General features: G+C 37.0%; 3 protein-coding genes across 11 annotated transcripts in view; all 3 read left to right on the top strand.

The window, feature by feature from the left end:
* The window catches only part of bptf (bromodomain PHD finger transcription factor), a 38,516-nt gene extending 24,978 nt beyond the window's left edge, over positions 1 to 13,538 (top strand). For 8 of the 9 annotated variants that reach the window (XM_048162875.1, XM_048163017.1, XM_048162746.1 and 5 more), the window contains 9 exons: positions 1,838 to 2,505; positions 4,072 to 4,154; positions 4,392 to 4,617; positions 5,394 to 5,683; positions 8,379 to 8,552; positions 8,645 to 8,837; positions 9,736 to 9,820; positions 10,144 to 10,330; positions 12,900 to 13,538. In XM_048162875.1, the coding sequence (XP_048018832.1) occupies positions 1,838 to 2,505; positions 4,072 to 4,154; positions 4,392 to 4,617; positions 5,394 to 5,683; positions 8,379 to 8,552; positions 8,645 to 8,837; positions 9,736 to 9,820; positions 10,144 to 10,330; positions 12,900 to 12,936 (1,943 nt within the window). In that variant the 3' untranslated portion in view covers positions 12,937 to 13,538. Of the gene's footprint in view, positions 1 to 1,837; positions 2,506 to 4,071; positions 4,155 to 4,391; positions 4,618 to 5,393; positions 5,684 to 8,378; positions 8,553 to 8,644; positions 8,838 to 9,735; positions 9,821 to 10,143; positions 10,331 to 12,004 lie in introns of all 9 variants that reach the window. The other variant, XM_048162942.1, reaches the window with a different exon arrangement.
* A 1,210-nt stretch (positions 13,539 to 14,748) lies between these two features.
* kpna2 (karyopherin alpha 2 (RAG cohort 1, importin alpha 1)) lies at positions 14,749 to 20,563 on the top strand. The gene is made up of 11 exons (XM_048163599.1): positions 14,749 to 14,808; positions 14,945 to 15,044; positions 15,153 to 15,293; positions 15,372 to 15,457; positions 15,548 to 15,816; positions 15,915 to 16,009; positions 17,007 to 17,270; positions 17,360 to 17,593; positions 17,681 to 17,863; positions 19,233 to 19,382; positions 20,313 to 20,563. Exons 2-11 carry the CDS (start codon positions 14,979 to 14,981, stop codon positions 20,400 to 20,402), a joined length of 1,578 nt encoding a protein of 525 aa, XP_048019556.1. The 5' UTR covers positions 14,749 to 14,808; positions 14,945 to 14,978; the 3' UTR covers positions 20,403 to 20,563.
* Positions 20,564 to 20,716: 153 nt separating this feature from the next.
* The window catches only part of smurf2 (SMAD specific E3 ubiquitin protein ligase 2), a 60,641-nt gene continuing 55,035 nt past the window's right edge, over positions 20,717 to 26,322 (top strand). The window contains exon 1 of the mRNA XM_048163429.1: positions 20,717 to 21,175. Within this exon, the coding sequence (XP_048019386.1) occupies positions 21,124 to 21,175 (52 nt within the window). The 5' untranslated portion in view covers positions 20,717 to 21,123. The remainder of the gene's footprint in view (positions 21,176 to 26,322) is intronic.

Below are 26,322 nucleotides of genomic sequence, written 5' to 3' on the forward strand. Positions count from 1 at the left end.
ACATTTAATTGCAACCTATTTCTTCTGTACACAAAGCTTTGTGCTTCACTCGTGTCATATTCACGTAAATACTGCCACAGTCCTATCAGTGGGTACCGAATGTACCCGGATTCTCGGTACTACCGGTACTGCAGAAATGCTGGTATCATAACATTTTCAAAATTTCAGTACCGACTTGGTACCGAAGTACCGGTACTTTTGACACTAGTCCGCGTGCAACAGCGCATGCGCCAGCAGTACAGAAGAGTCCACTAGGTGGCAATACGCACAGTATTGAGCACAGTGTTCAGCCATCGAAGAAGAGTGTGAAAAGACCGGTTTAAAAACAACACGATTGAAAAAACAAAGAAAAACGCGACAATGGACGGCAAACTCGACGAGCGTTTGTGCGAAGAGATTAGAAAGTACCCACATTTGTACAATTCATGTTTGAAAGAGTACAAAGACGTGTTTAGGGCGGCAAATTCATGGAGGGAGATAAGCAAAAAATAGTGGAAAGGATGAAGCGTTTTGCCGACAGCGATGGAAGAATCTTCTCAGTGCTGCCCTCCGATGTCTGGTAGAGCATAGAAAAAATGTACTGCGCATGTGTCGAACGCGATCATCTGCGCGCATCCCTGGTGTAGTATACTTTGAAAGACTCGCGGACAGGACTGCGCGCGTGACGCGTCCGGGCGCGGAAAGTGAAGTATACCCGGGGCTTTACAAATAAAATTTACATTACAAATATAGTTACAAATGGTATTCAGTCAAGAACGAGTGAATTTTCTCTGTCTTTTGTTGTTTGATGATTAGTGTTATTATAGAGATGGCAGCAGGAATGTTAAGGCCCCGAAATACTTAAAACGAAGTTCTTTTTCGTTCTTCGTTTAGGGGTAAAACGAAGTTCGAAATGCGTGAGCTGCAATATACTGTAAACGAACATCTGACGTCTGACGCTGAGAGCAACGGTTAGATGAATATGTAAATATGTGCCGTGCACTTTCTTCTCAGTAACAAAATAAACACAACAAAAATGAGAAAACGGCAAGCATTTATTATAGAAAGCATAAGAAAAACGTCTGATCATAACAACATGGGTATGTTAGCACGAGCTTTGCAAAGTAGGACTCCAGTCAGGTCACGTCATGTCATACAGCACTTTATTTATTGCCTAAAATCAAGCAGCTTTACAGTATCAAACATGAAAACACTGTTAGTGCCTCATTTTTTTTTACAAGCACAACTTCATTTTGTACTATAAAGCGGCTATCCAGTGTGTTCATGTTTTCACCCACGGAGATCTTACCTCAATGAATTCAACACACGAAATGACTCAAAGACGCGACCAATGGTAGTACGAAGGTGTTTTGCAGCTGGAGCGAACTTTTCCTGAAAGTTCTCTTTGGCAAGCCGTTTCGAACTTCCAAAAAGAACACAAAACGAACTTCGTTTTGGCCTGATTTTGTTCGAAAAGACGTCACATCAGTTCGTTCTTCGATTTCGTTTGAAGTATACTGGAGCCTTTAGGCTGCTGTCACTTTAAGAGTTGCACGGATCCATTCAAGTGCGAGACGACTCCTGCACTGTTTTCTATGCTGCACGCATGTGTAACAGTATATGTTTAAAATCACATTAAAATCACATTTTCTGTTGGCGTGCTTTGAATATGTGTGCAGCACAGTCTTTTGCGCTTGAATGGTCACATTAAAATGCACACATCATCTTATCAAATCACCGGTTCTTGGAAATTTGGAACCAGTTCTAAAATGCAACCTCTTCTTGATACCAATCCCTACTTTTGAGAGAAACAGCCCTGAGTGTTTTGAGTTCCAATATATTTTCTCTCTTTTTCTAGCTACTCGTCTTGCTCCACAGCCCCAACCTCCAACCACACTTCCTCCCACATCATCTCTCCCTCCATCACAGCCAGCCCAGCACACACCCACTCCAGTCTCAGCCGCAATCGTTCCCCAACCGACTCCATCTCTACAACCCCACCCGCCCGTACAGCTCCGACCTCAGCCCCAAGTCCCTCCACAAACATCAGTCCCGCCCCCTACACCTGTTCCCGCCCCTCAGATAGCACAGGTAACGGCCACCGCACCTCCACAGCAGGTCACCACCCTCCCTGTCACCCAGACCACCGTTACCAAAGTCCAGCCCCAGATCCAGCTCCCCCCGCAGCTCCTCAGCGTCCCCGGGCTCCAGCAGCAGGTCATCTCCCACATCCAGAGTCAGGTAGCGGCCCAGATTCAAGCTCAGGTCCAGCAGGTCGGGACCACAGCCGGGATGCCCCAGCAGATCAAACTGCAACTGCCCATTCAGATCCAGCAGCAGGGCGGAGGGCAAGTCCAAGCGCACCAGATCCAGAATCTGGTGACCATCCAGACGGCCAGCGTACAGGAGCAGCTTCAGCGGATCCAGCAGCTTTGCGAACAGCAGCAGCAGAAGAAGAAACAGCAGGAGGCGAAGAGAGAGCAGGCCCAACAGCACGTCAGCCAGAGCGACTTGATACAGAAACAGGTCAGGAACCAAAGTTGTTCCACAATTTCTAAATATGACATTAAGAATGATGATGGGGTATTATGTAAGTCTTACGCTGCATTCACACTGCAGCAGCATACGGTTAGTCGTGATTTGAGTGTTAAATATGATTCTGTTCAAAATTATTACGTGAAATTTATAGAATTTGCAACACAATTTTGAGAGTGAGTTTGGCTGATATTTCCTGCCGTTATATCTCACTATGGTTAGAAGCATTTCACACGAGAGCCGTCAGACTACTTGGTTATGCATGTGTAAATGAGCCTTAGTCAACTGAAACATTTAATTTACATTGGAGGCTAATTTTATTATTTCAATTTTAATGCTTTAAATTCAATTTTTTGGTAGCAATGAAAGTTAAAAAAAAAAAAAAAAAAAAAAACGAAATTAAAGGTCTCATCTTATGGAAAAAAAACATTTTTTGATCCCAAAGAAACGGTTTAGTTTGATAATAAAACAAGCAACAAACAACGACACTAAATTTACTAACAAATATGAGAATATGTACCTAAGAAATAATACATAAATAATTACAATATTGTTCATATATGTAATGGACAAATTGTAATAAATATTACAATAAAATATGGGTAAATACAAATAAGAAATATCATTGTCCATATAATTATCTTATTGTGTATGATTCATCAGTGTACATTATTATCATTTAAAGAAAAAAGGTTTTCATTATGTTTCATAAAAATGTACTAACTTTTTAAAATGACAATATTAACAAATATTACAGCCAACTTTTCCAGGGTTCCCACAGGTGCTTAAAAAGTCTTAAAATGTCTTAAATTCAATTTGATCAAATTCATGTTCATTTTTAATATCTCAATTGGTAACAACTGAAACAAAAGTCTCAATTATTTTAAGTGGACTTAAATTCGGAGACGGAAATACAGGAAGCATGTACTGTGTATTGAAAAAACGCTGATTTATTGAAAAATGTGAGTGCTGCTTATTTCAATGCTTTTAACCACATTATTAGCAAAATACAATATTGAAAAAGCTGTTTACACATGTATACATTGAATAATTGTTTTGCAGTTGAATGTGTGATTGTAAGGGTTTGTTCTCTATAGACATAGAGCAGGGGTGGCTAATGTCGGTCCTGGAGAGCCACGGTCCTGCAGAGTTCAGCTCCAACCCTAATCAAACACACCTGAATAAACCAATCAAGGTCTGAGCGGTTGCAAGAAGGCTATAGTCAGGCGAGTTTTTATTAGAGTTGGAGCTAAACTCTGCAGGTCTGAGGCTCTCCAGGACCGGAGTTCCCCACCCCTGACAGAGTATTTGTTTTATTTGTGCAGGTCTTAAATTTGATTTCAAAATCTCTGTAGATACCCATGTTTTTTCCAGTTCTATCCTTTCAAATCCCTATGTCCTGTGCTACATAATTTCCTACTAAATATTTAGATTTACTAGGAAATACGTGAGCATTACAGAAGATAAAATCTTTATTGATGCTGTTTCATGTTGTTTGGAAACTTTTTCATCTGTATAGAGAGTTAAAACACGTTAAACACACTTTTTTTCGTTTAGGTGGCTCAGAAGCAGAATGTGGCCATAGAGCAGTTAAAACAGAAGAAAACCATGACTCCTGCTGAAAGAGAGGAGAACCAGAGGTAAACATAGTCAATCTCCTTTCTTTCCCATTTATTCTTTTCCAAGTGATTAAAATTATATTGACTTCAGTGATTTTAAATTTCAACAAACATGAAGCATTATTCAGCCTCATTATATTTGTAACATGTGCACCACAGATAAACCGTAAGCCACTGAAGCTGTATTTATAGAGGTCGTATTTAAGAATAGACTGACTTTAATAAACCAAATCCATTGTTTTTTGTCTGTCTGGGCAGGATGATTGTTTGTAACCAGGTGATGAAGTTCATTCTGGATAAAATCGATAAGGATGAGAGGCAGGCGGCCAAAAAGCGGAAACGGGAGGAGTCTGTGGAGCAGAAGCGCAGCAAGCAGAACGCCAGCAAGCTGTCGGCTCTGCTCTTCAAACACAAAGAGCAGCTCAAGGCTGATATCCTGAAGAAAAGAGCACTGCTTGATAAAGAGCTACAGCTGCAAGTGCAGGTGAGAGGAACAGGAAGTGCGGAAACTTTACTGTTACTGATTTGCACTGATATGAGAGAGTTTGAGTTCATTCAAGATGTGTGTAGGGGTTTTTCTAAAGAAATTAAAACTTTTATTCAGCAAGGATGATCAAAACTAACAGTAAAGACTTTTGTTACACAATTTCTACTCTAAATAAATGTTGTTCTCTGGAACTTTAATTCATCAATGAATTGTGAAGAAAATGTTCCATGGTTTCCACAAAAATATTAAGTAGCACAACTGTGTTTAACATCGATAATAATAAAAAGTGTTTCTTGAGCAGCAAATACTCATATCAGAATGATTTCTGAAGGATCATGTGACACTGAAGACTGGAGTAATGATGCTGAAAATTCAGCTTTGATCACAGGAATACATTACATGTTTAAGTATATTAAAACAGAAAAAAGTTATTTTAAATTGTAATAATATTTTACAATATATTACTGTTTTTTTTTTTTATCAAATAAATGCAGCCGTGGTGAACTCGACTTCTTTAAAAAAAAATATTGCCGACCACAAACTTTTGGAAGGTTGCTTATGTTCACATTACTAACTAATGACTGCTTAGCAGCATTTATGACAACACTTTGCTGTGTGAATCTGGCAATGAAGATGTGTGCTTTCATTTCTCACGCACATCTCAGTTTTTCTCTCTCGCACACACTCTGTTAACACCACATCATACTTGCCAGATAGACCGCTGAAGCTACATGGCATATGTTGGGTCATTTACATATTTCTTTTCATTGCAGGAGGAGTTGAAGCGCGATCTCATTAAACTGCGGCGGGAGAAGGAGAAAGCTCAGGCTGCGGCTGCACAAGCTGCGGCTGCTGCCGCGGCCGCCAGCGCTCACGTGCACAGCGGTCTCTCCTCGTACACACCGACGGTCACCTCACCCTCCACACACAAACGCAAGCGGGACGAGGAGAGAGACGCTGCCTCCAAGTCCAAACGCAAAAAGATGATCTCCACTACCTCAAAGGACAGCAAGAGGGACATCAAGTTATACTGCATCTGCAAGACGCCCTATGATGAGTCTAAGTATGAGACCTTTACTGTCCTCTAATTATAGAGGTCATCAGGTGTTGAGCATTTACACTAGATGTTCATATTTTTGGCTTAAAATATAAATATACAATATGATTTTTAAAGGCACAGTATGTAAGATTTTTAGATTAAAATATCCAAAAAACACTAGAACAGTGTTTTATATTTTGTTGACTTGTGTACTTGGATTATCCCAAATGTTTCCAACAATGTTTAAATACGGAAGAGGATTAGGGCCAAGCAATAATAAAAAAATAAAACCATCTCGAGATTAAAGTTGTTAAATTTCGAGAAAAAACTCGTTAAATTTAGAGAAAAAACTCGTTAAATTTCGAGGAAAAAAGTCAAAATAAAATGTTGAGAATAAACTCGTTAAATTACGAGAAAAAACTCTTTAAATTTCAAGAAATAAGTCGAGATAAAATGTTGAGAATAAAGTCATTAAATTACGAGAAAAAAGTTGTTAAATTACGAGAACAAATTCATTAAATTATGAGAAAAATGTCGTTAAATTAACTAATTTATTCTCGTAATTTAACGAATTTGTTCTCGTAATTTAATGACTTTATTCTCAACATTTTATTTCGACTTTTTTCTCGAAATTTAACGAGTTTGTTCTCGTAATTTAACGACTTTTTTTCTCATAATTTAATGACTTTATTCTCAACATTTTATCCCGACTTTTTTCTCAAAATTTAACGTCATTTTTCTCATAATTTAACGTATTTGTTCTCGTAATTTAACGACTTTTTCTCGTAATTTAATGACTTTATTCTCAACATTTTATTTCGACTTTTTTCTCTAAATTTAACAAGTTCTCGTAATTTAACGACTTTTTTCTCATAATTTAATGACTTTATTCTCAACATTTTATCCCGACTTTTTTCTTGAAATTTAACGACATTTTTCTCATAATTTAACATATTTGTTCTCGTAATTTAACGACTTTTTTCTCGTAATTTAATGACTTTATTCTCAACATTTTATCTCGACTTTTTTCTCGTAATTTAACGACTTTTTCTCATAATTTAATGACTTTATTCTCAACATTTTATCCCAACTTTTTTCTCGAAATTTAATGACTTTATTCTCAACATTTTATTTCGACTTTTTTCTCGAAATTTAACAAGTTTTTTCTCGAAATTTAACGAGTTTATTCTCAACATTTTATTTCGACTTTTTTCTCGAAATTTAACGAGTTTTTTCTCGAAATTTAACAACTTTAATCTCGAGATGGTTTTATTTTTTTTATTATTGCTTGGCCCTGATCCTCTTCTGTATTTAAATCCAGAGGAATCAGCAGTTTTAACCAGGACCCAGAATGTGTCATTTCATTGTCTGTCAATAACATCATATCCGTGTTATTTCCAGTTTTACTTTCGTAGAAACCATGAAAAAGCATCTTTGATGTTAATATATGATGTATTTTATTAGACGGGTGAGCATCTGTTTGGATATATTTATCGACAGAAAACTAATCATTGTTATATAGCTCGGCACGGTTAGTCTTATTGTTTGAATCACTTGTTTTCTTTCTTTACTGCGAGTACCGTGTTTTTACTATGCCTCAGAGACAATGCTATTTTGTCAAGTGGCTAACATAGCATAATCAGAGAGAGCTTTTTCCATCATAAAATATATTTTTAAATTACCTGCATGTCATTTAGCAACACAAGTCATCCAGTTTTTATTAATATGACATTCTAATATCGATCTAGATTACTGCAGTGTGCAACAAGTGTCTCATAGCAGCCACTAAGAGCGCACATAACTTTCAACACACTCACATGTATTTAGTATGATTGTTTTAATCATGTAAAACAGCACTGTTACCCCCCATTTGCAACGAAAAGAGCGGAAGCAGCTGACTGCAGCATAATAAAAGCTCCGTTAGACTCCCGCAGATCTCGGCCAACCCTGCTTCATACCACAATAACTTTAATAAAACTTTAATACATTAGCTCATCCATGAACATGATTTCTGCCTAAGTCCGTCGGATTGCTTTCCATTGGCTGTGGAGGTGAAGACGACAACTCCCATGATTCCACACTCATTCACAGCGTCATCAAGCTACACCTTTGTTTTAAATAAGTGACCTCTAGTGGCGAAAATTACATATAGTGTATAATAGAATAATATATTTATTTGTCAGGTGTTTTTATCTGTTAGGATTTATTAATTTTCTTTAATTACATTATTATGTGTATTTTGACATGAAAATATAAGCATACGAGATTTTAAAAGAAAACAGTACACCTATTTATCAGGTGTATTTGTTTTCTTTAATTAGTATTATGAGCTGGCATGAAAAATGTAAACACAATAATATAGTAAGAAAACAATATACCTATTTTGCAGAGAATTCTAATGTAAAACTAATTTGTTCATCATACTTGATATGATAAACCTGGTAACAAACAATCATCCTGCCCAGACAGACAAAAAACAATGGATTTGGTTGATTAAAGTCAGTCGATTCTTAAACACAACCTCTATAAATACGGCTTCAGTGGCTCACGGTTTATCTGTGGTGCACATGTTACAAATATAATGAGACTGAATAATGCTTCATGTTTGTTGACATTTAAAATCACTGAAGTCAATATAATTTTAATCACTTGGAAAGGAATAAATGATAAAATCAAATCGATGTGAGATCAATCTAATGTTGTAATGTTCTTGATGCAGGTTCTACATTGGTTGTGACCTCTGCTCTAACTGGTATCATGGTGAGTGTGTGGGCATCACCGAGAAAGAGGCCAAGAAGATGGATGACTACATCTGTTCAGAATGTAAACGAGCTCAGGAGGGCAGCACAGAGGAGCTCTACTGCATCTGCAGAACCCCATACGACGAGTCACAGTAATCATGCATCTGCAGTTTCATCAGATTTATTTCAAAAGGTACATGTGGAAGCATGCTTTCTCATATGATTGTGCCTGCTTCTACTTTAGGTTCTACATCGGTTGCGATCGCTGTCAGAACTGGTACCACGGGCGCTGTGTGGGCATCCTACAGAGCGAAGCCACGCACATCGACGAGTATGTGTGCCCGCAGTGCCAGTCTACGGAGGATGCCATGACGGTCCTGACGCCACTCACAGATAAAGACTATGAGGGGCTGAAGCGAATCCTGCGCTCCTTACAGGTTTGTATGAAAACAAATACGGTTTCATGGTTGCTTTGAATTTTAGAGCAGGTGTTTTATTTGAAATGGAACACATGGTACATGCATTGTTCCCTACCATTTTAACCCTAATTGTGGTCAGGTTAGATAATCATCACAAAAGCAAGTGAATGTGCTGTTGTAATCGGCTTTACCTTTAACTCTTTGAAGCGTACAATAACACTGGTGTGATAGGAACTTTCAGTGCGTCATGTGATCAGCTGCTAAATTCAAATGTGCTTTCACGCTTTGGCTGGCGCTGATCTAGAGATGGACATGCTCAGCGCTCATATATCACAGCTATTCAGTGTTTTCAACCACGTTAGGTTTATTTCACGTTTCAAATGTTTACACATTACAATACACATAAGTACTAGGCAATAATTATTACAAATATAATTTGACAACCTGTTTAATTCATATCAGATACACATTGTGTAGGTAACTATAAAGTTTATTTTATTCTTCGTCCAGTTCACCTGGCGGCCACTTAATCTCATTTATTTCTGGAGAGGTGGATAAATTTACATGCTGTAAATCCGACAGATCCAATTCTTTGAATTGTACCGCAAACTAACATAGCGGCGCCCATCATCACGCATTATATTATCAACTAACATGATCGTTATAAAGGAGTTTAAACGACAGAGCATATCCACTTTCACGTATTTGAGAATCGGAGTAGATATTCCATGATATAGTTAACAAGTTTGTGAGTATTGTGAATAAAAAAGGAAAAATTAAATACTAAGCTATTGTGGCTGTGGTTTCCATTGATTTCCATTGTATGGTCAAAAAAATATAATGGAAGTCAATAGGAGCCGAAACTGTGAAACTGTGTGAATGTTATACTATAATTGTACATGTTTCTGTATGTTAGTCCCATAAGATGGCGTGGCCTTTCCTTGAACCAGTGGATCCGAATGATGCTCCAGATTATTATGGGATCATCAAGGAACCGATGGGTATGAGTTTTTGTTCCTCCCTTTTTTATAATTTAGTGACTTTTATAATAATTTCTATGTACATTTGTTTACATTTTAATGAGGTAGTTCATAAATTATTACACTATATTACATTTTATAGATGATACCTTTTCGATTTTTTTTTATTTTTTATATATATTATATTTTATATTTTTTTATATTATTATCGATTTTATTTTATTTTTATTATATTATTTTATATTATATTTTTTTATATTATTGCATTTCTTTTAATGATATATCTCTGTTTTAGTAATCGGTTTCATTATTTTCCCATTTCTTTGTGTGTCTGTTATCTGCAGACCTTTCTACAATGGAGGAGAGGATACAAAAACGCTTTTACAGCAAACTCACAGAGTTCGTAGCGGACATGACCAAAATCTTCGACAACTGCCGCTACTACAATCCCAGCGACTCGCCTTTTTACCAGTGTGCTGAGTTCCTGGAGTCTTTCTTTGTACAGAAACTCAAAGCTTTCAAAGCAAGCAGGTAACGTATGCTCCCACACATACAGTAGAGCAGCATAGGATGATGTTAGAATATTAGTTTACCTACAAATTAAAATTCTGTCATTTACTCGCCCTTATGTTGTTGCAAACTGACATCACTTTATGACCAGTACCCATATAGATTATTCTGTTTGGGTCTGTCAGACCGCAACTCATACTGTGTGTGAAGAAAATTTCCATTGTGTTGTATTTAGGACTATCGAAGTTAACACAGGCTCTATTTGACCTCATGAATCACATGTAGTTCAAGTCAGGGTTGCCAGGTCCGCGTTTTTTCCTTACACCTTTGCGCGTCTCCCATCCAATAATCGCAAAGAGCTTTTTGCCTTACGTCTGATAAGAAACAAAGTCTCATCTTTCAAATTCTGTCCATTTTATCACTAATTCATACAATAAATGATATTTTGACACTTTTAAATGTGACGTGATAGATGTGTAATTCGCGCGTCAGGCGCGTGAAAGCTCAATTCACGCCATGCCATTCGCGCGTCAACGGCCGATTCCTGTAAATTAGACGCCCCAGACACATTCGGTGTGAACGCAGCATAATAGTTATAGCACAAAAAACATGCATGAACATCGAAAGGTATGTTGAAAGATACATTGCAACTTATGTCTCATGTAATTGCTTACAATGTGTTTAAACCACGGAAAGACGTCAATAAAACAGCTTGTGAGCAGTGTCACTTAACATTGCATTTACACCAGGAAAGTTTCACAATTTGTTAGTTAGCTATAAAATCACTAGAGATGAGCTTATTTACTGTTAAATATATATGTATCTTTGAATAAATTTGTCATGAAGGCAAGTTTTTTTACAAAAACTACCTAATGTGCAAATGAGTTGGATGAAAACTGAAAAATAATTATTATATATGAAAATAAATAGCAGTTGAATATAATCGTTTGGTCTCTGTTGTTAATTTTAACAACATATTATAGTGATGAACCAAATGATAGGTTCCCTGTATAGTTTACAACATTAGTTGGGACAAAAAAATTTTCAGTATCTGAAGATATCATTCTGAATAATCTGTATCGGCAGTATCTCTACTATAATTACAATAGTAACATAATATGCAAAATAATATTTTCTATGTGCATCTTTGTTTTAATTAAACTACATATTTTGACTAATTATCCAAACAATATATTAAATATGTTGCATTGACCCATTAAATGATGCAAAGAACTGTTAACCAAATGTGAATATCGGTTCAAATGGTCAAATCGGTTTAAGCCACAAAAGGCTGTGTGTTTACGGTGATTATACCACAGGTAAAAGGGTGTTCTTTGGTGTTTTCTTATCATAATATTAGTTTTTCCATACTAAATTTGTCACTGTAGTGTAGTGTGTAGTTTGATTTCAAATCCTTTATCTTTTCCATTGCATTGACTTCCATACATCCAGTTTTGTTTTGTGCCTGCTCGTCTTGTCTTCGTTCACATTGTTTTCACACTATGAATGTTTCTGCTTTGAATATATATTTTTAATTCAGAGGCAGTAGTTATCATCTAACCTCTGATTTCTCTGGCTGGCATTTCATCCTCTTATTCTTGTCCTTATTTAACTACAGTATGCTGATAACATTACTGTTTGTGTTTGTGCTTCTTCATGCATGTCATTCATACAACCCATTGTCCTTTCTTTCAGATTGTGATGTCATAAGTCATAGTGGCTGAAGGGGCGGAGTCATTCTTTATTAGAGAATCATGGAACTTGCTGTTTTATTAACAGCGGAAACTGGTGTACATTTAAGTGAACACTGTTTGGAGAATGAAAAACTTGTCAAAAAAAGCCAAAACTCCAGTGAAGCCTTTGACAATCAGAGAGCGGCAGCCATGTTGAAGCACTGTGAACACACAAAAATCAAGGGAAATGCTGTCTGTGCATATTTGATCCTGTTTTTTTGTTTTGTTTTGTTTTGTTTTTTCTTTCCCACATTACGTTTGCTGGTCACATGATGTTATTTATGATGTTTATGGATGCATGATCATATTTATCACATGGATTGGCTCATTAAAGACATTTTAAGACTTTTCTGTTCAGTTTTATTGTAATGTGCTTAACAACATGTTTGTTTCAGCTGTTTCGCTGATCTGTCCAGGTTTTCATTGAGAGGACTAATGAAATTGCCGATTAATGCATAGTTTTTGCAGAATGCATATGGTGCAACTATAAATGTGCGAATCTTGCACAGAATCACACGGTTTCAGTTGGCTTGAATATAAAGTGAAATAAAGAGTTTTAAATCCTTTTATTGGGATGTTGAATAAAGGACCATGCTTTAAAAAAAAAAGGTTTAAATGGTATGTTTTGTTTTTGTTTTTGTTTTTTCATTTCTTCTAAATTCTGACACCAGCACCAATTTAAATGACTGAAAGGCATTCCCGGTGTATTACACCAACATGGCTGCCATTCCTTTAACCCCTGAGGCTATTTTTCTCTGTTTCCGTTCTGCAGATTCATTTTCCACTTGTGTCGTTTCATTTGTATATATTCAATAAAACCAAAGGGCTCTTAACCTCATTCTCTCTGTATTCTCTAGGTCTCATAACAACAAACTACAGTCATCAGCCTCATAGAATACAACCACATGCTGTTCTAAATAAACTTTGAACGTTTAATTCAAGATGGAACTCTATCCCAGTCAGCCAGCATCACACATAGCCACAGCGTTTGGTGGAATATTGGACATAAAAAGCTGTGGGTTTGGATCAAGAATGGACGGTTTACATTTTTGATTGTTAAAGCAATGAGTTTTGACTGGGATGCTCTCTTAATGGATTTCTTTGTGGATTAAACGCCTACAAAAATGTTTTTGTGAGTTTTTAAAACCCTTCGGAATCATGTTCGCATTCCCCAGGACAGCAGGAGTCTATCACGGGTGCGCCTGTTGTTTTTTTTCCCCCCTTCATATGATTCAGCATACTACTTCAGAAGTGGAATGTGGACGCAATTGGCTAATTGGTTTTTAAATAATGGGGTAGAACAAGTTAACTAAAATATGGTGTTGCTTTAAGAATGCATTGAGGACTGATGGAAGTGCTAGTTGAGAAGGTTTCCTGTTTGTATAACTTGTCTTTAACTTTTTTTTTTTTTCTTTTTTTTTGTATTACAACTGAAGAAATATTGATGTATATGAAACAAATAAATGGAGGGGACAGGATTCTCTCTTCTACATTGATTAAGATGTCTCTATATTCTCTTCATTTGAAAATTAATAACACTAATGTGATGCTCAGTAGGCCCCTAGACAATCCATTTAGATTTGAAATTCATATTGGATTTTTTTTTTTTTTTTAATTGTTTGTTTGTGGATACATAAATGAACACACTCGTTAATATTTTGTCTAGATAACTGTTAAAAGGCACAAAATAAACCACACATAGCCTATTTTCTCATGTTTATAGTTAAGGATATACTTATAACTTTTGTGTTATATTTTTATGACAATAACCATGTTGTATTTCAATCTCTGATCTAATTAATAGAATTACAATACTTCTATAAAGACTCATTTCTCTTGTTTGTATACTTTGGATCATTTGTTTCAAGACTACGCTTATACACGTATGATCTTCCAATCGTAGTCGTAATGAATTTCTTTAATGAATCAATTAAAATGTTCATGAACCATTTGAAAGTTGTGTCACAATTAACCAGTTGTTTTTCGTTAACAAACAAATCATTTCCTATTATAAATATGGTAAATACGCCAAAGGATTATTTGATTTACAGAAATACTAAATCATTTTTTAATTGAGTCACGATATAGCCTATATATATTCCTCCGACTGTTCTCCGATGTTTATTTTCAGGATTTAGTAGACATATGCTTTCTGTATACTGTAACACGTGGTGTAATGGCTTCTCTTCCTCATGGATTTTAAATATCAGAAAGCTCAGCATTGTCGCCATTGACCAATCAGAGTTAAACATAGAGCTGTTTCGCCCCGCCCCTTTGTCACACGTACATTCTTTTCTACCAAAGCACTTTCTACCGGTTTATTTATGATTATATGCATTTTAACGGAAACAATATTTTTAATAATGATAATAATAATGATACATTTTACACAGTTTTTAAATTAAAAACTTTTAAAATACGCTTTTTTTACCGTTAAATAAATATTCAGATAATCAAATCAATAAAACGATCAGATGTCATACGTAAATATATTTTTATAATCTGGAAATATAATACATTATATTTGGTATTCATACAAACATGGTGATTTAAATGTCATTTTATTTTTAAAACTAAATTCATGGCGTTCTCGCCAGATCTCGCGTTAATACCTAAGCCACATCCCCACGCCAGCAATGTGATTTTTCAAAACGGTCCAATGGGAAAGTGCTTTTGCTCGAACGGACCAATCAGAATGTCCATAGCGCATTTTTAAAGGTCTGTTTCATACTTCCACCTTCACTCACAATCCTTTGGTCAGAAGCGGTAAGTTCCTTCTTTTTTGAAGTTGAAGTATAATGTATATAATTTTAGTATTAGTAAAATATCTGATTTCTGAAGTGCGAACTGATTGTAATACAACTTCTGTTGATCTTTTCACGAAAGTGTTTATTTATTTTAGGTTGCGATATACTGTTTAATCAAACCTCGTTAAAATGTCTGCTGCAAACGAGAACACTGCACGACTCACTCAGTTCAAAAACAAAGGAAAAGACGTGACTGTAAGTAACAAACATGCTCATACAACAAAAAGTGCTGATATCAATTGTTTTCTTTCAAATGTGCCACGATTATGTCTCATATAAATGTCATATAATATTTCAATGTAGGAGCTGAGGCGTCGAAGGATCGAAGTCAATGTTGAACTTCGTAAAGCAAAGAAAGACGAGCAGATTTTGAAAAGGAGAAACGTGAGCAGTCTACCGGATGAGGCCACCTCTCCCCTTCAAGAGAAAAGCCAGAACTGTCAGGTATGTAGATGATAGATATCACTGCATAATTAATTTTTAGGTATTACACATTATAAGATCTTTGTTCTGTGCAATCAGGCTCAGCACTGGACTGTGGAGGAGATTGTAAATGGTGTGAACAGTAATAACTTGGAGACTCAAGTCCAGGCCACCCAAGCTGCCAGGTAATGCCTAAAAGATGGCTTTTACATGCATAGAAATACGCATTTATATCAAATGTTTTTCATATTATAATTTGTGCTATTGAAATGCAGGAAGTTGCTGTCAAGAGAGAGGCATCCACCTATTGACCGTATCATCAGTGCTGGTCTGATTCCCAAGTTCGTGAGCTTCTTGGGTCTGGTAGACTCTCCTCCTATACAGTTTGAGGCAGCCTGGGCTCTGACTAACATTGCGTCTGGAACATCTGACCAGACCAGCGCTGTGGTTCAGGGAGGGGCTGTCCCAGCATTCATCAGCCTCATTTCATCACCACATGCTCATATTAGCGAGCAGGCAGTGTGGGCCCTTGGAAACATTGCTGGTGGGTGGACAATAGCATTTCATTTCAATGATATTGATTAATTTTTGTTAACTTGTTGTATGAGGTTGAATGTATTTTTGCCCTTTTTGTGTTTATAGGTGACGGCTCTGCGTACAGAGATAAAGTCATTAAGCATGGTGCGATTGCCCCTCTATTAGCTCTGTTGGCTGTTCCTGACTTCTCTGTATTTCCTGTAAGTTTATTGTAAAGAGTAGTTGTTTTTTAAAATAACTTAATTTAAAATAAAAAGATTTTTAAAGTGATCCTCAACTGGGTGGTCACAACTCAAAAATGAGCAACATGAATACTAAATTCAAATATTTTTCAAATATATTTGTTTATATATAATATAATATAATATAATAAATTAGTTTTATTTATTTAAAGGGTTAGTTCACCCAAAATTGTAATTGATGTCATTAATTACTCACCCTCATGTCGTTCTACACCTGTAAGACCTTTGTTCATCTTCAGAACACAATTAAGATATTGTTGATGAAATCAGATGGCTCAGTGAGGCCTCTATTCAGAGCAAAGCCAATTTGTAACTCTCAAGGTCCATAAAGGTACTAAAAACATATTTGAATCAGTTCATGTGAGTTCAGTGGTTCTATCTTAATATTATAAAGCGACTTGATTACTTTTTGTGCGCCAAAAAAAAAAAACTAAATAATGACTTTTCAACAATGTAATGTAATATAATATAATATGCATGTGCACAAAGTATTCTCATCGCTTTTTAATATTAAGGTAGAACCACTGTAGTCACATGAACTGTTTTAAATATGTTTTTAGTAACTTTATGGACCTTGAGTTGCAATGGCATTGCTGTCTATGCAGGCCTCACTGAGCCATCGGATTTAATCAAAAATCGTAATTTGTGTTTCGAAGATGACCGAAGGTCTTACGGGTGTAGAACAACATGAGGGTGAGTAATTAATGACATTATTTTCATTTTTGGGTGAACTAACCATTTAAAATTTTGGATGTGAAATGATTTGAGAACCACTAAGGTTCACACAAAGGTAAATAAGGTGAAATATTTTCATGTGTTTATTCTCCCATTGTTTTTGGTTTTAGCGCTATTGGGTTTAAACTGCTATTTAAAATGTAGTGAGCATACTTTACCAGTAGGTGGCATCAGAGCTTTAATATTTTGGCTTGACCAACCAGTCTGTCTTCTTCTGCAGTCTGGTTACCTGAGGAACGTCACCTGGACCCTGTCAAACCTGTGCCGCAATAAGAACCCTGCACCTCCTCTAGAGGCCGTGAAACAGATACTGCCAACACTTATCCGCCTTCTGCATCATGATGATAAAGAGGTGCTGGCAGACACCTGCTGGGCCATCTCATACCTGACTGATGGGCCCAATGAGAGGATTGAGGTGGTGGTGCAGACTGGTGTGGTCCCTCAACTGGTGAAGCTATTGGGATCAGGGGAGCTTTCCATTGTGGTAAGTTGATGGAAATTAGTGCTCTCATACAGGGAAGCTATAGGAGGGTGTGTGTTTGTGTATGTCATTTTCTTTTTTTCTTCCCACAGACCCCTTCACTGCGCTCAATCGGTAACATTGTCACTGGCACAGATGAACAGACCCAGGCGGTGATCAACGCTGGTGCTCTTTCCATGTTCCCCGCTCTGTTGCGCCACCACAAGAACAACATTCAAAAGGAGGCTTCCTGGACTTTGTCCAACATCACGGCTGGCAGGGAATATCAGATTCAGGAGGTCATCAATGCTGGCATTGTACCTTACCTGGTGGAAGTTCTCAGACGGGTATGTTGCCACAGTATAAGAACACAATATATGACTTGTCCATGAAGTTGTTCTTTATTAACTATTTTTCTCTCATACTTTATGCAGGGTGACTACAAGACCCAGAAGGAGGCTGTATGGGCAGTGACCAACTACACCAGCGGAGGCACTGTAGAGCAAGTGGTTTACCTTGTTCAGGCCAATATACTAGAGCCCTTGTTGAACCTGCTCTCCACTAAGGACAGCAAAACTATTCTTGTCATCCTGGATGCGATCTCCAATATCTTTTTGGTATGATTTCTTTAAAGTCAGCATGAACTGAAAACTCACCCTATCTATTTTCTAAATGCGTATTATAGATCTTTTGAAGAAAAATATTACAAGGTCAAAATTGAGAAAGGGGGGAAAAATATATACATGAAATATATACAAATATATACCCCCCCACCCCCCCTCTCAATTAAAGATCTACGCCATGAATATGCGCACGCTCAGAGATGGAGAGAATTTTTATATATATATATAATATAATATTATTTATTTTTTGGGCCGATTACTGATCACTGGAAGCAGTATTGGCTAATACCAATCACTGAAATAATGCTGTTCTTTACAATGCTTTTCAAGTATCAAAAAATTGAGATGAAAATTGGTATTGACATGTTTCTCTGTGTATTTGACCATTTGGGTGCAAACCTGAAGCTCACAGTTCTGTTACTCTTCCTCTCCGACTCAGAGCGTGCGCACAGAAAGCCGCTTGAACGGTAACATATTCATGGCTTAATGCTGTTTTAATAACACTTTTTAAAAATATTATCAAGCACATCCTGCAGTTTAGCAACAGTAGACTGTATTTTACGACCATCACTGATCTAGCTGATTTGGACATTAACTTTTGGCTTTTAGGGAGGAATGAATGTGCACCACTGTGAAGAAAAGAAACTAAAATCACACAGCCCTAGTTTTTTACGGTCATTGCAATGTCTCCGCTCTCCACAAAGATGTTGTAAACTTATTGCCCTTTTCAGACACCAGGTAGACCTGCCAGAAAGGTAAATGTAGTGAAGCAATTTTAGCTGCTTATAGAAAAATTGTCTTGTGAGTTTTGCGTCATCTGATCAGCATTTAGAGTCCACCGATAAAACTATATAGATCCATCAGAGCACCCGTGTTTGTTTGTTTTTATAAGCACAATTAAATGCAGCCTTACAATTCAAGTGAAGTATACTTTGCACGCGAGCGTACACAGGCGTTCGACGCGTGCCGTTTTGAGCAATCTCTTGCCATGAGTTGCGACCCAAATATTTGTATTCTTTCTTGCTAGAGTTGTACAAATGAGGGTACTTTCTAACCTCTTTACACAGTCTCTTGTCTATATAGGCCTCTGTTGTCGCTGTAGCCTGCATGTGTTTTGGACTGTTTTTTTTTTTTTTTTTTTTTTTTTTTTTTTCTACCTTGTGAATCAGCGCCCCCAGGGCACAGCTGCCACCTTGTGGATAAACTAATTACTGCAAAAAAATGAAATGCACATGTGTGACCTGTACAGAACAAAAGATCTTTTGCTACTTCTGTTTCATTGTGACTTTAAATCAGGGATTTTAATTAAATTTTCATGTTCAGGGTCACCTTTTATTTTTATTTTTATTTTTATTTTTTTAAGGCTGGTGAGAAGATTGGTGAGGTCGATAAGCTGTCTCTGATGATTGAGGAATGTGGCGGCCTGGACAAAATCGAAGCTTTGCAGTCGCATGAAAATGAAATGGTGTACAAGGCCTCCCTCAACCTTATTGAAAAGTACTTCTCTGGAGAGGTTGGTTGAATGTTAAAATCTTTAGTGATGTATTAAACATTGTAGGTTTGATCAAAGGGTTAGTTCACCCAAAAATGAAAATTCTGTCATTTACTCGCCCTCATGCCGTTCCACACCCGTAAGACCTTCGTTCATCTTCGGAACACAAATTAAGATATTTTAGTTGAAATCCGATGGCTCCGTGAGGCCTTCATAGGGAGCAATGACATTTCCTCTCTCAAGATCCATTAATGTACTAAAAACATATTTAAATCAGTTCATGTGAGTACAGCGGTTCAATATTAATATTATAAAGCGACAAGAATATTTTTGGTGCGCCAAAATAACAACTTGTATAGTGATGGCCGATTTCAAAACGATGCTTCAGGAAGCATCGGAGCGTTATGAATCAGTGTATCGAATGTGCTGTTCGGAGCACCAAAGTCAAGTGACCCGAATTGTGATTCGATACACTGATTAATTTATGCTCTGAAGCAGTGTTTTGAAATCGGCCATCACTATACAAGTCGTTATTTTGTGTTTCTGTTTTTTTGTTTTTTGTTTTTTTTTTTTGTTTTTTGTTTTTTTTTTGGCGCACCAAAAATTCTTGTCGCTTTATAAAATTAATATTGAACCACTGTACTCGCATGAACCGTACATTCATGGATCTAGAGAGAGGAAGTGTCATTGCTCCCTATGGAGGCCTCACTGAGCCATCTGATTTCAACAAAAATATCTTAATTTGTGTTCTGAAGATGAACAAAGGTCTTACGGGTGTGGAAAGGCATGAGGGTGAGTAATAAATGACAGAATTTTCATTTTGGGGTGAACTAACCCTTTAACAATTTGCTCAGTTGAGTTAATTTGCAAAAATAAGCATCTCATCCTCCTTTAAGTGTTTGGAAAGTGGTGCATGTGGCTGTTCTTAAACGTTATGTTTCCATCTTGCAGGAGGAAGAGGACGAATGTGTCGCCCCCGAGGCTACAACCGATGGCTATGCGTTCCAGATCAATGAAAACCAAAGCACTTTCAACTTCTGAATATCTGATCCGTGTTTGTTTTGTATGTGATTGTTCCAGTCATTTCTGCACACCACTTGTCTTGTTCATGTTATTCTATGTGAGGACCTCATGCTCCAAGTTGTACATATGAATCTGTTTCAATTTTACTTGTTGTAAATAAAAAATGTAAAAGAACAAAAGTTTGTTTTTTGTGTGTGTCTCATCTTTATCCAAGTAAATAAATATAAGTAATGGTGGGGAAAGAGTGATTCCGTATGTGATATATAAGTATGGATTACAGAGCTCTATGAATAACAAGTAGGTCTGATGTCACCGTTTGGGCGGTTTTAGTGGCTCAGCAGATGCCAGACACCTAACAAACCACATTTCCTCAATTCAGCCGTCTGTAGCGATACAACTTTTCCCTCAAGGTCTCATTGGAATGGCAGCAGAGCCCGAGTGCGGTTCGTTCGTGGAAAATGCGGAGAACTTCAGGAGGTCTCTGTAAGCGGGTCTTTTTAGGGAACGTAGTGGATTTACTTTCGCAGAGGGTAGAAATACGAGCAGCCCGTTAAAGCCGCCTCGCGAGTGTGTGTATATGTATGTAGACATGGCAGGGCTGTGCACATCCGGGCCACAGGACCGTGACTCCATTATTTTCTGTTCACTGTGAAACTGGCGTTGAGAAGAACCAAAAAGCAACTCTATACAACATTCGACTCGTTTTCAGTAATAGTCATCCTGGATAAGCGACAAGGACATGTCTAATCAAGGAGTTAGAAGAAATGGCCCCGTCAAGTTGCGTTTAACAGGTAAGGAATTTGCGACATCGTACAGTTTCATCTGAAACTGGCTAGCTGGCTAACAGCTACTGCTGTAAGTCATTGTGGTGTTCAGTCTTTACATGAGGACTTCCATTTAAATGCACTCTAGTGTGTTTAATTGTCAAAATAAAAATGATTTTTTTGCTTTATGGCGAATATATGACCGAAACCGGCGTTTTTTTGCAACGTTGCGTTCTTTAACAGGCTGGACAACGTCGTAATGGAGCCTCAATGGAGCGCGAACGCAACAATTATATTTCTTATGCGTTCATTGTTTACATTCTCCAAGTTGCGTTGCGAGTATCTTTAATGTGCTTTTTAAAGCGCATGCATGGATCTAGGGCTTTTAATAATGACTTGGCAATTGGTTCCACGAACGATATGGCTTATTGGTAAATTCAGTGAAATAATTAACAAAACATTTAAAGCGTATTTTTATGTAGTCATTTGCGCCAAATCCAAGATGTGGGTGGGTTTAAGAAATCATGTTGCTTGTAATCACATAGTCTGCAATTGTTTAGTCTTATTGTATTTGAAATGTTTGCACCATGTGGCACTGACAAACTATTTGACCAATTACTAATAACCATTTACATTTAGCAGGGATTAAACGTTTTGAACCTGTAGTATCGATTTTACACAAGAAATGTCAATAGTGGAGCCCTTCCATCAAGATACGGTATTATTGCAAACATTTTGCGTTATGCTGAGTATTGCAATAAAATATATTGCGATTTGTTAATCTTTTTTAAATGCATATGTCCCCGAAGGAAATATATGGACGAAGTTGTTTTTATATAATAAGATAAAGTTCTCAGTATGTTCATTTCACATCTTCATATCAATCTCCTTCATCCCTTCCTTGTTCAGTATTTTCCTCCTTGGTATTTTAGATGCATATTTTGATAGAAATTACAGTTTGCTCATTTCAATGTATGAAAACTCAATTCAGTGTATTTGTTTTTACAAAACATTGTTTTGAGCAGTTTTACAAAGAACAACCTTACACCTTAATGAACACTGGAAACTCTAAGCTTCATTTCATGTATGAAATGTAATGATGTGTTGAATCATTTTTATTGTGGTTTTAGGAAGATACATACATTTGCCATTCAAATATACTTAAAAGCATACAACTTGGACACTAGCTACCTTGTGCTGTGGAGTTTTGTCGTTGTGAAAAAGCCTACACAAGAACGCAAAACAGTTTGAATAAAAAAAAAAGAATAGCTGGCATCTGGCTTGCCGTGCAGACGTGGTGTGATGGCATTTGCATGTCGAATTAACACATTTATTTAGACGGGCAGTCCATGCAAGAACGTGCTTCCTTTGCAAAGTTCCTAACCCTAACCCTAACCCTTACTGATAGTTGGTTAGACCAATATTTTGCATCAATATTAATATTGTAATATTGTCAGTTATCAGTTTCTTAAAGGTGCAGTAAGCAATTTTTGAGAAACGTTGTTGAAAGTGGATCGGACTAGCACAACACACATGTAGCCAATCAGCAGTAGGGGGGAGGAGAGAGAGTGAGCAAGAGGGAGATTTGAAGACTGTAGAAAGAGAGATGGCTGAGAGACATTACAAAAGATCAGAGGAATATCACTGGAAAAAGAAGGGTTCTGATCAGGCAAGTGCTTTAGGACCCGCATTAAAAATAGAAAAGCTTTCTAGAGCTGGAGAGAACTAAGCGGGAAGTCCTGAAAAAGGACGCCAAGGTTGCACTGTTTCTGCTCCATACGTGAGTAACATTGGTTTTGCAATGTTTCACAGAAGCAAGATATGCTGCTGTAGTAATATTAACTCTCGTAACAGGACAGTTTTGAGTGTCATTGTTTGTCTGGAGCTGATGTGCTGCTGGCGACGAACAGTAAACTCTTGGTTGTATACACTCTTGTGTACTATATGTTCATTGTTTGTTCTTGCTTGTTGTTCGTTCGTCATCTTCACTTTGTTTTTCGCAAAGCATTATTTTTCTTCGCTTCAGCTATGATAAGGAGACATCCAATCTTGCATCGCTTGTTTCTGGATTTTGGGGGTGGAGCAATGAAGGGAGGGGTGTGGTTGATTTCAAATATCAACAGTGTTTCTCAGAAATCGCTTACTGCACCTTTAATGTAGATCTACTGATAAAAAGCAACATTTTGTTCCAAATCTCTGCTTAGAGCCTTGTCCACTTTGTATCCTGAGCTATTGAAGACTTTTTTTTTTGTCAAAAGTTTTAATTATTTATTTTTTTGTTATTAAAATATCCATAATTCTTATGTTTTTATTGTTGTGCTTTAATTTATCGTTGTTAAAAAAGTAAAACAATTAAAATTGGTTCTACATATTGTCTATTCGAAACTATTCCAATGTAAATCTAGAGGAAATTGGTTTTTTGTCTTAAAAACATTGTCAGCTGATCGATAATTTGTAAAAGCTATGATTGTTTACAATATCAGAACTGCAGGTTTCACTTAGGAAAATTAAAATATTAGAGATATATTAAATATTTAACAACTATTACGATTGTTTGTTTGTTTTTTGCATGCCCAATGAGATCATTTTTAATTATTGTTTTATTTATATTTTTGCCATTAATAAATAGCTTAATCATTTGACTACAACAATAAAGACATAAAAATCATGATGAATATTTTAATAATGAGTGCCTATATGTTTATTTGGCCTACGTTTAAAATGTTACTTTTCACGTCTGAATAGATGGTTGTTACATAAAAAGAAGGGTGATTTATTCAAACAGTAAGTAAGTTGTGTTTCCTGTGAGCACTGCTGTTTCCTGTTGAACTCTCGGTTGTTGATGCGTGGTTTTCTTTAAAGACCCACCAAATGGCAACGAGACCCGATGTTGAAGAGCCAAAAATGTGAATATCAGTGAAAAATATTGGACAGCCTGATTATCAGTCTGTCTCTATAAAAGTTTCTGTTCATGACCTCAGGGAATGAGTTCCACAATGAAGCATACTGTGCAGTGAAATCAACCTCCAAGTATGCAGCAGGATGTTGTAGTATTCATCATGACCCAGTGGTGTGGTTGTGGGAGGAAGCAGCAGTCTGTGAGACTTGAAGATTCGTCTGTGGAGCTCTGGAGATGTCTGGCTCTCGCATATAGAAAGAGCTCATTTTCCTCCCTGGTTGCTGTTGCACCCTTAAATGAGCTATTTTCACTGCACTGTGGGTTGGAATGAGGATAAAATTTTTACAATGACTGACCTGCTGTCATCTCGCAGCTTACTACTGGTTCCAAGTGCTTCACTATATAGGAGATTAACCTAGTTGTACCACAGTGCAACTCATTTTTCAGGAATCAAGATGCCCTCTTTGGTTGAAAGCGTTTTAATGTCTCTCTGATGTGCTTTATTATGAAGACAGCTTCACTGTGGCTGCTGTACATGCATACAGATTTTTCAGTGCAAGCCATTTCAGTGGCAAGGGCATCAAAGGCTGTGCATTACAGTGATTTTACCATGGTTTGCTTCAGTTGTGCCTAAGTAAGAACACCTCTTAACTGAGGTAAAATCACTGAAGAGCATATCTTCTCTTGGCTAATGGACCCTTTATGGTCACAGAATGTTTGCACAGTTATTAATGTTGTAAATCTAGCAAAGTGTTTTATGCTTTCATTTTTATTTATAACAGAAAACTAGTTAACGCTGCTGTGTGAGCGTTTGCAAATTTGACAATCGCTCACTATTTTCTCAACAACAAAAAAAAATTCTTTGACTACTGGAGCAAATAGGAATGCAAAAATTATATTTTTAGTATCCGTTCATCACTATTAAAGTTTACCCAACAATGATGACTTCTGCTTTTGAGAACCCCAGAAATGTGAAAAGGGTCCATATTCCATATGGCTTTAATGGATTATAATTGCCTGACTATTATGACGATTTGTTCAAATTGTGATCACGACTTTGTACAATTCAGCCATTATGCTTTATTAAAAGGTAGGGATGCCCCGCTAATAGTCGAGTTAATGATAGTCGACGAAAAGCAGCTTAGTCGACCAGATTTAAATTAGTTGGTTAGTCGCAGAAAGAAAAAAAAATCTCTAAAGTTTTTTTTAAGTCCATGTAGTAATAATGTCAGGCAAGAAATACAAATGTTCGCCTATCATTCATCGACCTCATGTAAGTAGTAGCCTAACGTTAGCCACTTTACATGGCCGCTCACTCAAACGTTAACCTAGATAAATGTGCGCTATTATTAGGCACATATCCAAGTGTTTGCGCGGAGTGTGGAATCTAAATTAGTAAAGCGGTGCTGTATGTTTAACTCAACATGTATTTGTCTCTATAACCACTATACTTTGCAGATGAGAGTCAGTGTCGTGAACTTTATCTTTGCAGCCGACATTGCCTCAGAAAACGTCAATGTGTCTTCTTTTGTCTTTTTTTCTTTTCTTTTTATTTTGTCTTCTTGCTGACACATTCATAATCACTACTTTTGCTGATGCACTACGGCAAGCTTTATACGTGTACTTGAGCGCTTAAAGGGTTAGTTCACCCAAAAATGAAAATTCTGTCATTAATTACTCACACTCATGTCGTTCCACACCCGTAAGACCTTCGTTCATCTTCAGATCACAAATTAAGATATTTTTAATGAAATCTGAGAGATTTCAGCGATACAATTTAGCTAGTTTGTTTTTTGTTTACTGAATCATGTTGAAGGTGATCTCGTGCTTTCAGTGCCCATCTTGGTCGTATTATCGCTCTAATAGATGACAACATACAATCCTCTTGGTCACAATTATTTATTTGGAGTGGTTTTGATACAAACAGCTAAATAAACACGAGTGGACGTTGAGGCAGATGACAGCGGCCATGTTTGATGCGCCTCCAGGATCAGCGCTCCGGCAAATTCCAAGTCTTTCCACTCGTTGCGAGCAGCCAAATTAAATATTTAAGCACACACAGTGTCTGATGGAATGAGCTAGAGAGGAGAGGACAGTTAGAGCTGTAGTCTTATGTTTACTGAAGCAGACTACTGTTCAACGTTGGTTTCTGATGTTAATAGGCTAATATCATTACTTGGTTATTAATATATGTGCAAGGATCAAGTATACCATTATCAAGTAAGACTCTAGCAGGATCTAATGGCATTGCAGGTCTTTGTAGACCCGGGATGAT

Source organism: Megalobrama amblycephala, linkage group LG1, assembly GCF_018812025.1.
Source record: "Megalobrama amblycephala isolate DHTTF-2021 linkage group LG1, ASM1881202v1, whole genome shotgun sequence".
Lineage (NCBI taxonomy): Eukaryota > Metazoa > Chordata > Actinopteri > Cypriniformes > Xenocyprididae > Megalobrama > Megalobrama amblycephala.

What these genes read in the sequence shown, in the direction of transcription:
- kpna2 (XM_048163599.1), top strand. Translation starts at nt 14,979, where the DNA reads ATGTCTGCTGCAAACGAGAACACTGCACGACTCACTCAGTTCAAAAAC. An exon ending in CTGACTTCTCTGTATTTCCT is followed by an intron (nt 16,010 to 17,006) that starts GTAAGTTTATTG and finishes CTTCTTCTGCAG; the next exon opens with TCTGGTTACCTGAGGAACGT. An exon ending in AAAAGTACTTCTCTGGAGAG is followed by an intron (nt 19,383 to 20,312) that starts GTTGGTTGAATG and finishes TCCATCTTGCAG; the next exon opens with GAGGAAGAGGACGAATGTGT.